The sequence below is a fragment of the Sciurus carolinensis genome, chromosome 14, assembly GCF_902686445.1.
Source record: "Sciurus carolinensis chromosome 14, mSciCar1.2, whole genome shotgun sequence".
Lineage (NCBI taxonomy): Eukaryota > Metazoa > Chordata > Mammalia > Rodentia > Sciuridae > Sciurus > Sciurus carolinensis.
In genome coordinates, this window is record NC_062226.1 from 50020569 (window position 1) to 50038270 (window position 17702).

General features: G+C 36.8%; 1 protein-coding gene across 1 annotated transcript in view; it reads left to right on the forward strand.

Annotated features, from left to right (window-relative positions):
• Positions 1-384: 384 nt before the first annotated feature.
• Hacd4 (3-hydroxyacyl-CoA dehydratase 4) overlaps positions 385-17702 on the forward strand; it is a 35466-nt gene continuing 18148 nt past the window's right edge. The window contains exons 1-5 of the mRNA XM_047524415.1: positions 385-515; positions 1881-1984; positions 4066-4193; positions 12256-12368; positions 17168-17274. Of these exons, the coding sequence (XP_047380371.1) occupies positions 478-515; positions 1881-1984; positions 4066-4193; positions 12256-12368; positions 17168-17274 (490 nt within the window). The 5' untranslated portion in view covers positions 385-477. The remainder of the gene's footprint in view (positions 516-1880; positions 1985-4065; positions 4194-12255; positions 12369-17167; positions 17275-17702) is intronic.

The following is a 17702-nucleotide window of genomic DNA, read 5'->3' on the forward strand; positions in this document are numbered from 1 at the left end:
CGATGTGACCACAGTCTTCTTTCTGACCTGTGAAGGTTGTAATTAAAGGTGCCAACCCAGGATGCACGCATCCTCCGAGGCTTTCAGGTGGACTTCAGCAAGTTTCAAAGCCCCAGAAATCTCCCAGGTGTGTAAATCTCCACGGGGCTAGCAAATGGATCTTAACCCAAAGATTGGGAACCTGTAACCAGAGCTGGGAAGCCCGCTGGGACTGCAGACGGGCTTGATCCAGGTTGCTCCACAGCCTGGCTGGCGCAGTCTCGCACACTTCCCACGCCCTGGCCAGCCCTTCCTGGTGCGGTGCTGCAGGAACTTGGTTTTCACCTTTTGCCCATCGCAAAGACCTCAGGCTTCTTTTTGTAAACTGCTGAGTGTGGAGACGCCCCGCCCTTTCCACGTCTGCAACGGGCCGCCCCTCTCGCCTCCCCGCCCAGGCTCCTTCCTGGATGGCGCTGGAGGTCCTGGTGGCGGAGGCCCATGGGACCCGTGATGCTGCCCGCCTGGCTGCAGCCCAGGTAGGTTGCTTCGCAGAGGTGGGAGGGGACAGGAAGGAGTGGATGGGAGGAGGGGCCGTCGGCAGAGGCGGGGAATGAGCCCCGGAGTCACCCACCAGCCCAGCTCTGACACCCAGCCCTACCAACCCACACTCCCTGGAGCTCTAGACAGGTATTAGCTAAATTAATTCTCTGGACAACCTTAGGAAGAAGGCTGTCTTTTCCCCATTTTTGAGATGAGGAAATGGGAAGGACAGGCTGTGTGGTCATTCCTTCCCTTTGTACACTTTCTGCCCGTCTCTCTGCTCTTCCTCTTTACCCTGACCAAGAGCCCTTCCCCTGACTTTGTGGGCACAGTGTTGCAGGGTGAGTTTTAATCTTACTGAACACCAATCACACCTGTGATTCCAGAGAAACTGATTCGGTGGAATAGGAGAGGGTAGGGCCTGAGTATGTGTATTTTTAATCCACAAACCAGGTGATCCTGAGGCAAGGTGGAGGATTTCCTCTTTTTAACCCCTTCAGTTGTGTCATCTGTTGATCATCCAGCGACATGGCATGCTCCCCAGCTTATTACCTTGTTTCTCAGAGGTTTCACATCTCCTACTTGGAGAAAACCTTGTCTGCACTGGCATAAGCCACTCCCACCAGCCTTCTGAACCCCCAGGGAACACTTCCAACAATACTTTCTCTAACTGCCTCAAACCGTGCATCTGCCAATCTTCCCTTAGTCATCTCCCCAGCAACCCACAACACATTTTTAAACCCAGCTTGACTTCCCATTTTTGGCATGAGCAACTAAACTTCTATGTGTGTCTGATGAAGGAAACTATCTGCCCTTGCAAAATATAATAGGAGGCAGTGGCAAGATACTGACCCCAATCACATAATGCATTCAGAGGTCAGGTGTGTCCAATTACTGAATTATCCACCATTTGAATCTCTCGCCATCACTACTCCCTGCTCACAACTACAACCCAGTTAAGTTCTGCACTTGGCAGACTGAGCTCCCCAAGCACATATTGACCATATCAGTCCTTCTGCACTCACATGTTTTTTTTTCCTCCCCAAAAATATTCAAAGTTATCTTTACAGTGATTGCTTTTACCCCTGAGTTAGCAGCAAGGTTAAAATTTTATCAAAGATGAAAGTCAAAAAAGATCTGTATTTGGTTTTAAGCAGACTCAATATATTCACTTTAGCAGATAGTGTGTGATATGGGTCACTTCAAAATCTTATGTATTTTGTGGGGCAACCAATTAAAAGACTCTGATAACAGGTTTTTTTTTTTTTTTTCAGTTTGACCAGTGTGTTAAAGGACATGTGTACAATGATGTAAAGGATAATAATAAACAAGTGTTCAATGGTATTTCCCTGCATTTACAGGTATAGGAAGACTGCCTATCTTTTCATCTATTATTTAATCCAGTTCTGTGGCCACTCATGGATATTTACAAATATGACAGTCAGATTCTTTTCATTTGGAAAAGGTAAAACTCCATTTATTTTTAACTGTTAATCCTTGTTTTTGCCTAGAGTTGCTTATTTTAAATTTCTTTGGCGCTCACTTGTCATCCTCCACCTCTCTAAAATTTATATTTTTCAGAAATCATACATCCTGCTTATTGCAAAATCAAAATCTGTTTGGAGAAGGTAGAGGATGGGATAAGGGAAAGGGATTTGGCTTTCCCCTGATTAGGCAGTTTGCCCTGAAAACAGACATGCCATTTCACTATTTCAGACCCTCACAAATTTAGTGTGCTTTGAGGAAATCTGTAAATTCCAGTATTGCCTTTTGTGCAGAGCAACCAGGAGTTAATCAAATTCTTCCAGTGTTTTTTATTCCTTAGGTTTAACTGGAGACTTTATACTCCCCAGGACTCTATTTGGTGCCTTTACTAAGCAATGTGTACATGACATGCTTTGTAGATGACTAATCACCTACCTGGGAGTTGGCAGTAATGGCTTAAGTCATAAGCTTCCTCCCCTTTCCTAAAAAGTAAAGATACTGTTTTAAAATAGCATTTCAATTTTTTTTTTTTAAAGAATGAATCATTAAATGACTGTCAATAACATTCTCTTCATGTTCCATCCCCACATGAGTAAGTGTCATCACAGTTTACAACTGTTGGGTGACTTGACAGTTTGAGCAACTGCTGGTTTCAGCTAAAAACAAACACACTATGCTGTGCTCATCAATTTTGTATCATAAGGAAATTAATCTACTTCTGAGATGCCATAAACCATTTTATGTTGCTTTTTCTTATGAAAATCTACAAATTCTTGCCTTTGTGAATTAATGTCAGGGACACAACCTAAGGCTTGAATTTCAACTACGAGCATTGAAATTTGTTTCAAGCAGAGGTAAACAGAGGTGATAGGAGAATTCCCTTGATATTTATAATAAAAAAGGCCATCACTCTAGGCCTTGTAAGTTGCGGCTGTGTGGGAGTATTATAGGTCATTCACCACACATGTCCACAGGAACTCTAGCCCTGTCTCACCTTTCCAGAAGGAAAATTGCTGTCATCAGCAGTGTTTATTCTTATTATTGTCATGTTGTTATAATTACAGTAGCTACTTATTAAAGAACCACAACTGATTTATATGAAAGGGAGACTGAGAATATCTGAGTGGGGGTTCAGTATAATTCAGTATAATCAGTGTACGACTTAAATAGCTCAGTAGTTCCTGCTCCACTCTTCCTTCACAGAGCTGTGTAATTGATAGCTTGGTCACAAGAGGTGCAGGCAATGGATAAGAGGGTATGTGGTCTGAATTGGGAATCATCTGAAATTGGGTGATGGTTAACAGTGTCCACCTCGTGCAGCAGCTGAGAGACCCTTGGCACTTGATCAGTTATCCTTTGAATGGACACTAGGTACTAAAGTCAGTACAGTCACCCCTAGAAAGTTTCTAAAAATGGCAGGATTTCATTTTAAAACTTAAAACCAAATTTATCCTATTTAGAGTGATATTTATTACCCTTCCATTCCCCTCCAAGGGCAATACCTCATTTGAGCCCTCTGCAGTGCAAACTCCAAAAGTCCTGATCAGAATCCCAAGTTGAGTGTTTGGCACAAAGCTCAAACACTAGGCAAGTGCATATAGGAGCCACATGCTCAATACACATAATATCTGATATCATAGTTTCATTAAGGCCATTTTCATAAAGCTTTTCAGAAGTATTTTTTCTCAGTCATTTTCTTGTCATTGGAAAAACTGAGCACAATAGCTCAGCTCATCTCCAACCTATTTATGCTTCAGGTGGTTTATATTCCAGCTGATTACCTTTATGTGGGAATTCCTTTATAATCTCATATATGGGGAATAAATAGTGCAGACTTGGCTGTGAAGCCTTAAATTTTTACTTCCTTTTGGAAGGGGATCAAAGTATACTACATTATGAAGTGCTTTCTTTGCATTGCATTCTTAATTTAGTTGCCTATTTACAGAGTTTTTACATGTACAATAAATAGAGGTAAATAATCTCAACTTTATTTCAAAGAGCTGCATGGTTTGTGTTGTGAACTGGTTTTTAGTTTATTTGTATTTTTAATCCACTGGACAGATTCAATGGTTGACACTTTTTATGCTATTGGACTTGTCATGCAACTTTGCCAATCCATTTCTCTCCTGGAGTTGCTGCACATATATGTTGGCATTGAATCAAACCCTCTTTTCCCAAGGTTTTTGCAGGTAGGTTCAATCACATTATTATAGAATCTCTCATTTTTAACTTGGTTCTATTTACAGCCTCTTCATTTTATGGCACTTAAAAAAAATCCAACCCTTTCTTTAAGTCACTGATAAGGAGAATCCATTACACAGGATTATCTTATTCTAAAACTGAAGTTAGAACAGCTGATATGAGACATTCAAGGTAGTGGTGCTTGTTGATCTATGCACTGCCTGGATCCTATCCTGGAGATTTCATGGCCTCTTCCCACCTGCAGCATGTCGCAGGCTGGGGCAGTATGAAACAGCAGAAAGTCAGAGGATCAAAGCCGTTCACACATGAGTACGATGTGCTGCTCTTCTACTGACTACTGTGGGATTATTCTACCCACAGCCATGGGGTGTTGCTGGGAAAGGACATCATACAAATAGCTGGCAAAGAGCAGACAATGAACAAATAAATCCCTAAAATTTCCCTCATCTCTATTTAGAGAATACTCCCCAGCCATTTCTTGTTCATTCTACCACTTATATTGAATTCACATGAAAAAGAGAAATGATTCATGTTTACCAAGTATGGAATCTAAGCATACACTTGGGGTCACACTGACCTGGATTCAAATCCCAGTTTTACCTCTTACTTGTTGCATGAATTTACACAAGTTGTTTAATCACTGTGACCCTCACTTTCTCATGATGTGAGAATAACATGGACTTAACAGAATAACTGAGAACATGGGTGTGGAAAGTTCCTAGTACTTAGTTAAAATAAAATACGTGGTTGTCATTGGTATTATTTTAGCTATTATTTGTTCTCTCTACCATGCCTTTAGCCCTAGATGACCATGTTCTTTCTAAAGGCAGGTGGAACGAAGATTGGAAATTTACTGATAGACGCAATAGAAAATCTGTATTAGGGCAAGAAAAAACCATGAAGTGGCATTTTCCTTAAAGCGGAAATAAGGGTTAGGTGACTATAGGAATATGTGTTCATAATCTCCAGGATTGGGAATAGGCATCTATATAATTTTAGGTATCCCCAAAACAAATTTAAAAAGTGGATAATTATGCCCAACTTTCATTGTAAAAATTATTAAAATGTTGGTCTTGTTGTATTGCCTAGCAAAGTGCTTAGAATATAAATACATATCTTAATTTTTTGTTGAAGGAATAGGATAGATTCCCTGTACTAAAATTTGCTTTAAATACCAGGAAAGTTTAAAAGGTGGAAACGGCAGTATAATCCTAAAGAACCTAGTAAGAACTCAGTATTTATTTTACTTACTAAATAAAAGAGAAGTTGTATTCATTAGGATGAAGACATTGCAAATGTTCAAATTATCAAATGTAAAATAAAATCAGGGCAATCGTGTATAATGGATTAATATTATAATAGTAAACTAGCTAAGACCTAGATGGAATTTCCTTCAACATATTTCCTCACAAAATAAAAGGCTATAGCTCTGTCCAGAAGCAACATGTCATTTGGGAAGAAGACTTATTTGTATTTATGAATTATTTAACAAGCATGCCATACTTTGAAACAACTGAAATAAATATAGTAACATCATCCCATAATGTTGATCTTGAAAGACAGAATTAACAGGCCAGGTTAAATTTGTATGAAATTTCTATTCTGTCACATGGAATTATTTTGCTTGGAATATGATCAAATTCATCAAAAATCCTAAGTCATGTTTTCTTTTGGTATACTTTCACAGACTTTTACTTTTTTAGGCTAAACTTGTTAATACTGATTTCATGCTAAAACAGCATTTTCAAAATTAAGTAGTACTAGTTCAGTTAGTGCACACAGTAAGAATGGGTAACTGGAAGAAAAGGAACTGAATGAGTACTTAGAATATGCCTAGAAAATATGCACATGTTTTTTGCTGCACAAAATTTTCTAGGTTTGCTTAGGAGAAATTATGTAACTTACAAGTCTGATTTCTTGGATTTCCAGAAATGCCAGAATATTTAAATGTGATTTTAATCACCACTAATTAAAACTAATGGCTTATAGAACCATCACTGAAATCAAAGAATTTAGTCCTGATTGTAATTTTGAAATAATGATAAATATACATTAACACTTTTTGACTTAAAGGTGAGTTTGCAAACTCTACTGTTAATGGAGCAAATGATTCTTAAGTCTTTGGTCCTTAGAAGGGATAACAAGTCAGGGATCACCATATTAGAGGAGACAACTGCCATTCTTCTCCTGGACCGATGATTAGTTTTTTTGTGGTTGTATTGCTTCCTTTTAAAATTTCTTTTGAGATATTATCTGCCCTTTCTTTCTTTTATTCACTGGTTCTCAGAATGAAAATGGTGTTAGCCGAGCTTCAAAACACATCATCTTATCCAAAGTTTCAGTTTCTTCCCCATTCCTTTGTTGGAGTTCTACAGACAAATAGAATTCTCTCATTATGAGATGACTGAGGTCTCCACTTTAAAATAATGAAACAAAACTCTCAGGTTGTGTAATCATTCTTGGTTTTCCTGTTTCCCCATTTTAAATGGAGAAGCTGAAGTCAGGAGAGCAGCTGAGTGACTTGCACGGTAATCATAGCTGTGTGCAGATCTTAAAAATGCAGGGTGCCCAGATGCTTTTAAGGAGGCCAAAAACCAAATTCACATAATTGTGATGTTACTTTGATATTACCTTCAAGAGATTGCTACGCCACAACTGAATTCTTTTGGGGGACTGGTCTTGCAAAATATCAAGATAAATAATTCCAACTAGCAGTAGGGATGGACAAGCTTGTTGAACAGGTAGAATTCCTTAGCAAATACTGATGATGTATGAATAGGGGTACGTTTGTGTTCTGTGCATTTTAAACTCAAATCTTCATTTTGGCACTGAGGGAAGAAACATGGATTTTAAAAATTACATAATTGCTAAAGCAAAATGAGGGGGGGAAACACCATTAATTTATAAGACAAGCATTTAACAGATACATATTTTATTTTGAATATACTTTAGGACAAAAGGGCAAAAACGTAACATGAATAGCTATTTAGAACTTCCATTTTTGGAAATAGGTACATGCCAATTAAAACTATATAAAAATAAGCATGGTGGCACATGCCTGTAATCCCAGCAGTTCAGGAGGCTTAGGCAGGAGGATCGCAGTTCAAGCCTAGTCTCAGTAACTTAGTGAGGCCCTGTCTCAAGGTAAAATAAGGGCTGGGGATGTGGCTCAGTGGCTGAGTGCCCCTGGGTACAAAAAAAATATAAATGAAAATATATTTGATATTTTTAATTTAGGTGGAAAAAGTTAAAACGTATTAGTCTAAAATATTTTAAAATGCAAAAGAAAACGTAATTAAAAGGAAAATAAACTTAGAGAATTAGAATATTACCAATCTGAAATAATGATTTTTAAAGGGCCTTGTTCATACTCCATATGTGTCTGAGAAAACTTACTGATAAAACTTTAGAGTGTTTCAAGAAAAGAGGAAAATAGCCAAAAAATAAATGTTGTATGATAATGTTAGACTGTTACATCTTACTGTGATTTCATACAAAATGTTAAGTAATGTGAGAGTAATAGTTTACTCCATTATTTTGAGAAATGCTTTAAATGCAAAGACTTCATTTATAACTGAATTAAGATGGTTCAATTCCACATCCTTCCTTCATAAACACTGCTGCATATGTATTAATTTTAGATTTTTATACAATCCTTTTAATATATAAATCAAAACACTAGCAATTATTATCCTTAAATTATTGTGCCTACAAAAATTTTGTCTGACACCAAATTGTATGAACCTTTTCTGTATTTGCCCATATCAACTGTTTGACAAGGACAAGCAGGGATCTGCTCTCTAAAAATCACTCCAAAGATGTCACAGTCATAGACTCTCTTCCCATCTCTGTACTGGATATTGAACCCAAGGGTGACCTACCAGTAGGGTACATCCCCAGCCCTTTTTACCCACTTTGAGACAGGATCTCACTAAGTCTCAGAGGCTGGCCTTCAACCTGAGATTCTCCTGTATCAGACTCCCAAGTTATGAGAACAGACATGGAGGAATGCCCAAGGACAGTGTCTCATTTCCTTTTAAGAAAACAACTAGATAGGTTTTACTCTAATTTCTTTTTAGCTCTAAAGCAGGTACTTATTTGCATTGCTAGACTAATCTTTTAAATTTTCATAAAATCACATAATTTTTCTCAAGTTTTGAGAATAAGCTTATATTGTTAGAGATAAAACTGCTGAAGTGTAGACCAGTAAGACTCCAAATTTTGAAGCCACCTGGAAACGAATTACACATACAATTCACTCTGTAGGTAAGATTTTAGATTTTTCCTGTTTTGTACATTGGATCCATGGAATTATTTTGTGTGATAATTATAGAGCTATATATTCATTGTGCAATTTAATAAATGCTGAAATTGACTTTTTAAATGCATGGATTGGATAATCTATGTAGAAGATGTTTTCCTCTAAATATACTAATCACTACATTAAATTGTATTCAATAACTGACATTTATGCATATGTACCAAACCCTTTTCTAAGTTCTTCGTATTCATTAATACTTAATCTTCTGAACAACTTTTTCCTATTTATAATTCCTATGGATAGATACTGAGTTATCTCTAATATAATTACTTGCTACAAAAGTCAATTACTCAAGATCACGTAAGTTATGTATCTTCTAGTAAAAATGTATTTAAGTTACATTTGTTTACTATTCATTTTGCCAAGTAGGATGTAAATACCATAATGGCAGGGACTTGATCTTGTTCACAGCTATATCCTCTGGGACCCAGAACAGTACTAATTCTCTCCAAAATTATCTATTAGAGGGAGTATGAATAAACAAATATGTAGAATTATTTAAATGCTTTTGTTTTGCAGGGAACATAGTTGGTGATATTTCAATATATAAAGATGTTTCTGAAGTTCCCAGAAAGTTCACAGAATAGAAAGTTAGGGTTATTATTTTAGTAAAAGTTGGAGACTAAAACTAATTTATAAGATTCTAGAAAATTTCCTTACATTTGAAGTATTTTACCTCTTCAGCCCTTCAGCTTATAAAGTGCTACCTGCCATTTATAACTAAGGACTTAGTTTCATTTATTGTTTTAACCTGGAGTTTAGGATTCCAAAACAGAACATAAAAATGCAAAGTATTCTTATTTTCTAGTTACTATACTTTGGAATAGATATTAACAGGTTTAATGTGGCCTAAATTATAAGATTTCTACTGTGCCTGCTACTACACTGTTTATTCTACCTGTTTGAGTTACACTAAACATTACATGATCATTCATCAGTAATAATCAGATTGTCATAGGATTTGTTAAAAATGAAATAGTGCTTAGTTCTCTCAATTGTAAAGCTCAATTAACTGATCAGATTATTTGGTCGGCAACTGGTCCTACTAAAGAAAATAAGTTTAAAAAGTCTTTTCCTCAAAATCGATTTGGTGTTGATTTAAGAAATCAAGGAGGCTCTTGTTTTAAGGTATAAATTTCAAGGGAAACTCTTTTAAAAAGAGAGTAGACTGTCAGCTGGAGGTAAGGTTCTGGAGTAGCCAGAGTAACAAAGATGAGAAAGTCAACGTTCCACAACCAGGGATTTAGAATTGCACTGTCTAGCTTTTGATGCCAGACCTGTGGGCAAGTCGCTTTAACTTAGTAAAACGTGCACTTTGTAAAAGGCAGATAACAGTAATAGCACCCACTTCTTATGGTCATTATGGAGACTGAAGTGCTATTCGTTCGTTTGGAACCTGGCACAAAGTAACCCATAAATGTTGACTTTTATCAACTTAAGAACATCTCTGCCTAAATTCCTGCAGCATATTGTCATTGAATGGCCAAAAAGGATCACAAGTTCAAGGCCAGCCTTAGCAACTTAGTGAGACCATGTCTCAAAAAGTGTTCTTTTTAGCCTTAAAGCAGGTGCTTAATTGCATTACTAAAAGATGTGATTCAGTGGTTAAGTACCCCTGAGTTCAATCCCCAGCACCAAAAAAAAAAAAAAAGTTGATATTGTATATGCAGGGAATCTTTTCGTTACATAACTGCACATATGCATATGTGTTGTGGCTTGGTTTTGGGGGCACGCCAATTTCTATGCAACTGGGATTCTATCACTAATATGCCACAGACCCTCAGTTGATGATTTTCAACAGAGTGAGTCTCACCATGCAGCTACAGTCTCTTTTAGGAAAATTTTCCCTCTGTTCCCATCACCTAAAAGTTAGCCTGACATCATGGACAGCTTACAATTCTGGAAACTTAAGATACATATGTTTCCTGCCCTGGGAATGTCAATTAAATTCTGTGGTTCCCAAATTCCTTATTTGTAAAAAAGCGGGGCTGGGCTAGTGTCAGAATATTTTATCTGAAGGGGACTCTAGAGATCACCTAATTAAGAGGTATCTACATTTTTTCGGTAGTTGGCTATGTAATTAGAAATCTATGCTGTATGCGTGTGTTCCTGTGTGTCTCTCTGGAGAGTTTTAGCAAAAGCAAGGTTACCTAATTACCAGGCATTGATAAAATGTAAGATTAGATAGTGCCTCAGTACTTACAGCTTGTATTCAAAGGTGTCATGACAGCAAGGTTGGATCATTCAATAATTCCAGTTGCCGTTCAGTAGAATTCAATATATATAATTAAGAAACTAGGGCACTATATTATAAACAATGACCAAAGAAAAACAGCTATGTAGATAGTATCCACAGATTGACTCAGGTTTGAATCATATCTTAATTCCCCTTAGCCAAGCAAGGGCCCTCTTGACTCGCCTCTGTGGTCACACACATGCTGAGATGGCTTATACGTGTGGATTTCTGATCATGTGACCCACTGTTGGCAAATCTTGGATTTTTCTACACTAGATTGTTTTCCTGGACAAATGGCTAGATTGTGCCAGTATTTTCTCCTTAATCAGCTTTTAAAATAAAGACAGCTATTGAAAAACATAAAGCGATCCTTTTATTTTTCCTTTCCTATGAGTATGTTCCTTCAATCTCAAATCCATTTTCTTTTGACCATTAAAAGCAAAGTAAAATGTCCTATTAAGAACTAAAAAATGTAGACTATACAGGATATGTTAATAAAAAGGAAGAAAGCACTTAATATTTAGGTGAGGAAAGGCTGTATTTTTTTGAGGCTAGTAGCTGGAGCTAAGCCAAAAATGTGTGAATTCTCAATGATTTGGAAATGCTTACTGACTTGGAATATATGTATATATTCCAAGAATGTGTTAAATTCTTTTCATTTTCCACTAGCTTGTGAAGGTTAGGATTATATTACTCCCCTGCCTCCACCCCCACAAAAAACTACAATGGCTTCTCTATTGGATGAAATTAAAATTTCTCAGCCTATCATTCAGAACCCTTCACAACCCAGCCTGAAACACATTTTCAGTTAATTCACCCTGTTCTTCCATTCTCTGCACCTTCCATTCCAGCTTCTCAGTGGTTCTTACTCCTCCCAAAACACCCTGCCTTTCTACACCTCTGCTCAGACTGCTCCCTTTGCCTAGGATGCCTTTTCTCAAATCCAGTCTACTTGACATACTCATTCATTTTTAAAAATCTAGTTGAAACTTGCCTGTCTTCACAAGTCTGTATTCTTTCTCCAGGTAGCAAGCATCTCCCCAACCTGTGCCATCCCACCCCCACCCACTGCACATACATTTCCACATCACAGTTACTGCTCCACATTCTCCCTCTACCACCACCCTCTCTGGAGCAAGGACCATATTTTCATTATAGCATCTAATACATAGTGAACACTCAATAAAAGATGGCCAAAGCAAATAGAATCATGTGCATATGGCAAGAAAAAGAAATATCCTGGTAAAATGTTATCTTTTCATTCATTATATATAATTTGGAAAGTACAGAAAAACAAACAGAAGGAAATGAAGTTTAGCCATAGCACAACTCCCTCAGGAAGAGTCATTGTTAACATTTTGGTATGCACAGTTCCAGTTAAAGCATACTTTAAAAAAAAAAAAAAAAGAAAACTCTGGTTTTTAAAACTAAAAAATTACTTATATGGCCTAACAGATGATCCTCATTCTTGACTTTGCTGTTTCTTTGTTAGCTTACAGAGAGAATAGTCATTCTTTTTGTGGTGATCACCAGTCAAGAGGAAATCCAAGAGAAATATGTGGTGTGTGTTTTATTCATCTTTTGGAATCTGTTGGATATGGCTAGGTAAGAAGGCAAAATCTCTTAAAACAAATCAAAATTGCTTTCTACAGTACAGCCAGTAATAGCTACTTACATTTGGTTACTCTGAATGAGACAGAAAAGCATAACCTCTTTTCAAATTATTTTATCTTGATATGGAAATGTATTTTTAGTGCTTTCCATAATGGGCATATCAAAGATAATGAAAACCTACCGTGGTATTACAAGAGCAAATCAGTGCATTCAGGATTCCAGCACAAGGCTTGGCATAACACCAACTTGAAATAAACCTCACAGCTGTTTGTTAATGAAAGGCATTCCTTACAATTGCTCTGGAACTGGTACGTTGATTTAACAAGCAAAGCAGAACTTTTATTCTGTAATTGCCAGAATTTACAGAGTTGGTTTCTGTGAACTTAAAAGATATTTTAAACTTAGAACCTCATCTTTCAGGAGGAAAAATGCACCTCTACTTCAATTTTTTAATGTAATTCCAATGAGTTCAAATGACTAACTGAAGTCCTTTCATGGAACCCCTGGGAATTCTTAGTCTAGTCTTCAGTTTCCTTCTAATTCTGAAACTTTGCAATGAGATGGGCCCAGTCTTTTCTCTGGCGTAAGACTCTCTCCTTTATTGGTGAGCCCACATACCTCTCTTTGGGGAGGCGTTCTAACTGCTACTTGAGCTTTCAAATGAATATTATCTCCCCCACTTGAAAGAACTGCATGTGAATAGGTCACAAAATAGCTTGAGATTTTTAGCTGAGGTTATACAAATTCTGTATTTATTATATTGCCAATAACTTAGATGGATTTAAATATATCTAAATAATGGGATGAGTCCTAGAGAGAAGAATGAAATATTTTGAATTAAGTTGACTAACTCTTTGTACATAGTAAGTTATTAATCATTTTTAAAATAGTTTTGCAGATTTAGAGCAAACTTCAATATTGGTTTGGTGTCAGATAAGGTTAACAGACCCAACAGAGACAACTTTTTGCTTTGATGATGATAACAAACTATCATGGGATTTGGGGATATAGAGAGGTTAATGATTTCTGGATGAAACACATACCAACTACTTACTTCCTAAATGGTCTTGAGAAATATCACTTTTTAAAAATTCTAGAATTTGTGAGGTTTACTAAAATCATTGGCAGTGACTCACAGTTCCCTCCTTCCCCCATAGGCTGTCTCTATGTATTTGCCTATTTTGGAAAGTTTGTATAAATGAAACCAAACAACATGTGGTCTTTTGCGACTTATTTAACATAATGCTTTCAAGTTTTATCCAGTGTCATGCATGTGTTAGTATGTTACTGTTTTTTGTGACTGAATGATTATGCTGATAGACCACTTTGTTTATCCATCCATCACCTGATGGATACTTGGGTTGTTTCTACTCTTTGGCAATAAGGAATATGAACATCCATGTACAAGCTTTTATGTGCACATATTTTCATTTTCCTTATACTTAGGAGTAAAATTCTTGTTTTTCACCCTGTAAAATGGGGACAGAATACCTTCCCAGTCTACCCTAGAATGATTAAAAACAATAACAGAGAACTTCCTCAACCTGATAAAGGCATCTGTGAAAAAAATCTACAAACATGATAGTTAACCATGAGACTGATGCTTTCCTCCCAAGTCAGAACAAGAGAAGGATGTCCACTCTCACCACTTCTGGCCACCACGGTACTGGAAATTCTAGAAATGGCAACTAAGAAAACCAAAGAAAAAGGCATTCAGATTGGGAATAAGTAAAACTACCTCTATTGGCAAAAGATATGATCTTATAACACAAACCATAAGGGACCCATAAATTTAGCAAGATGGCATAAGATCAATGAAAAATCAATTGTATTTCTATACATTTGCAATGAACTATCCTAAAAAAAAATACAGAAAACTATGACTATAAATAGTACTTAGGAATCAAAATTTTAAAAGATATTAGGAACTTATACAATAAAAATTATAGAATCTTTTTTAAAAAATGAAATATCTTATTAAATGGGAAGACATCCCACATTGGTTGAAGATTTAATTTAATTGAGATGGAAATACCCCAAAATTGATTTGTAGATTCAATCCAATTCACATGAGAAGCCTAGATAGCTTTTTATATCATTCAAATATTTAATTTGTTCTTTTTAAATATACATGGCAGTAGAGTGCATTTTAACATATTATACATACGTGGAGTATAACTTATTCAAAATAGGATCCCATTCTTATGGTTGTACATTATATGGAGTTACACTAGTTGTGTATTAATATAGGAGCATAGGAAAGGTAAGTCTGATTCACTCTTCCATCTTTCTATTCCCAATCCCCCTTCCCTTCCCTTCATTCCCATTTGTCTAATCAAATGAACTTCTATTCTTCCCCTCCCCACCCACCCTCATTAGCATTCACATATCAGAATATACATTTTTTTTGGATTGGCTTATTTCACTTAGCATGATAGTCTCCAGTTCCATCCATTTACCAGCAATGCCATAATTTCCTTCTTCTTTATGGCTCAGTAATATCCCATTGTGCATATATACCACATTTTCTTTATCCATTCATCTGTTGAAAGGCACGTAGATTGGTTCCATAGATTAGCTATTATGAATTGAGCTGCTATAACCCTTGATGTGCCTGTATCACTGTAGTATGCTGATTTTAAGTCCAAGAAGTAAAATCAAGAATCAATAAATGGGATGGTATCAAACTAAAAAGCTTCTTTGCAGCAAATGAAACAATCAAGAATGTGGACAGAGAACCTACAGTATGGGAGAAAATCTTTACCACCTGAACCTCAGAGCATTAAGCTCCAGGATATACAAAGAACTCAAAAAACTTAACCCCCCCAAAAACAAATAACCCAATCAATAAATGGGCAAAGGAATTGAACGGGTACTTCACAGAAAAAAATATGGTCAAAAAATACATGAAAAAGATGCTGAATATCTCTAGCGATTAGAGAAATGCAAATTAAGACTACACTAAGATTCCCTCTCACTCTAGTCAGAATGGCAATCATCAAGAATACAAGGAGCAAGGGGAGATAGCTCAGCTGGTAGAGTGCTTGCCTCAAAAACACAAGGCCCTGAGTTCAATCCCCAGTACTGCAAAAAAAAAAAAAGAATACAAGGAACAATAAATGTTGGCGAGGATGTGGGGGAAAAGGTTCACTCATACATTGCTGGTGGGACTGCAAATTGTAACCACTCTGGAAAGCAGTATGGAGATTCCTCAGAAAACTTGGAATGGAACCACCTTTTGACCCAGTTTTCCTACTCCTCGGTTTATACCCAAAGGGCTTAAAATCAACATGCTACAGTAACACAGCCAAACAGGATTAGCTTCTCAATTCCTGCAAAGAAGCTAAGAATTGCATGGACACTTAAGGAATCAGACTAGCCAAAACAATCTTGAAAAAGAATACTTGGAGGACTCACATTTCCCATTTCAGATCTTACCAAAAAACAATAATAAATTATGAGCGCTATACTGGCGTATGGCTCAATCATGGAATACAACTAATAGTCCAGAGACAAGCTACCATATTTTTTGTCAGTTTTTGACAAAGGTGCCAAAGCCATTCAATCAATGGGGGGAAGAATAGTCTTAACAAATGTACTAGGACAACTGATATCCACATGGAAAAGAATGAAACTGGAAGCTCACTTCACAGGTAAGAGCTAGAAGCATAATAGTCTTAGAAGAAAATATAACTTCAGATTTGACAATTTATTCTTTGATATAACACCAAACCTATAAGCACCAAAAGAGAAAATAAATTGGACTTCATCCAACATGACTTTTCAATGTATAAGATGCTTAACCATTCCTCTTTTCTCTAATAACGGGGGGGATACAATTTTTCACTGAAATTTGTAAAGATTAAAAACTTTAACATGCCTTGTTAGTGAGGGCTTGAACCATTGGCATACATTGTATACACGTAGCATATACAAAAATGTTTCTGAAACATTACAAAAACTGTTATTGGATATTGTCTCTGAGGAGTAGAATGAAAGATTTACTTTTATCCATTCATGTTTCCAAGCTTTGGGAGGTTGTTTTGTAATGTATTTTTATTGTCTCTTCCAGTAGTTCTCGAAGTGTGATCCCTGGACAGGTGGCATCAGCATTACATGGAACTTGTTAGTAACACAAATTTCTCAGGCTCTATCTCAGACCTCCTGAATCAGAATTTTGTGGGGAAGGACTCAGCAATGTGTACTTTAACAAGTTATCTGGGTGGATCTTCATTATATGCTCAAATCTAAGAACCACTGGCCTATTCAAGTAAATAAAAATAGGTAGAAAACTTTATTATTTCATGCTGGTAGGTTTAAAGCTACCTACTATACCCCAAACCAGCTCCCAAGGCCAGTTCTTTTAATTAACTGATCACATAAGATCCACAACTACCGATGCCAAGTAAGAATCTTGGAAGTCATTTTAACTGGTCCTCAAAAGTTTGTTGTTGTTGTTTTTTAAGCCTAGCTGCCTTACTACATCAAATGGGCCTAACTGTTTAGTAAAATTTAAGTCTCTAATCAAGGAGTTTGTACCTGTAATCTCTTGGGGAGAGTTACGTTCTTACTCTGTTTAATTCTATAATTATCTACGATCTACCCCACAAGATAAGCCAGAGTGACACAGTCCCCACCTGCCTTGACCATTTTTTAAGTCATAGAAAATAAGTTATGTAAGTTATATATTTCTGGTTTTAACCCTGTATTTAATTATGTAGTAAGATATTTTCTTTTATTTCCCAGACGCTAGAGAAAAGGGTACTTACGAGCTCCTTGCCTCCTTGCAGGTATACTTACAGCATGTTATCAGTCATAGGAACTTCCTATGCTGTCTTGACATGGCTCAGTCAAACACTGTGGATGCCAATCTATCCTTTGTGTGTTCTTGCTGAAGGTAAGAAAAGAGTGATGAGGTATTGTGCACTGACAAAAATCATCTAGTTATAATTGTTCACTAAAGTTTTGATGATTACATTATTTGTGCTGTTTGCTTACCTTACTCAATATGTCTTTCCTGGCATAGCTCCCTTGCTTCAAAGAAGCAAAGTTGGAGAGGGAAGCAGGTCTGGACAAAAAACAAGGACATCTGAGTCCAGGCCCTTAACTTCATTAACTCACTGTATGAATTTTGTGAAACTCATTTAACCTCTCAAAGAGGGGTTTAACACTCAGAGATTCACTTTTCACGCATAGGAATACTGTTCACTCTAGGTAAACTCTTCTCACTTGCCAGCCGCAATGCATCTCTCATTCTGCTTGGGAGTTACCTCTACCTTGAGATGAATAGTTGCTTTCTGAGAGAAGCCTTCCCTGATTTCTCAA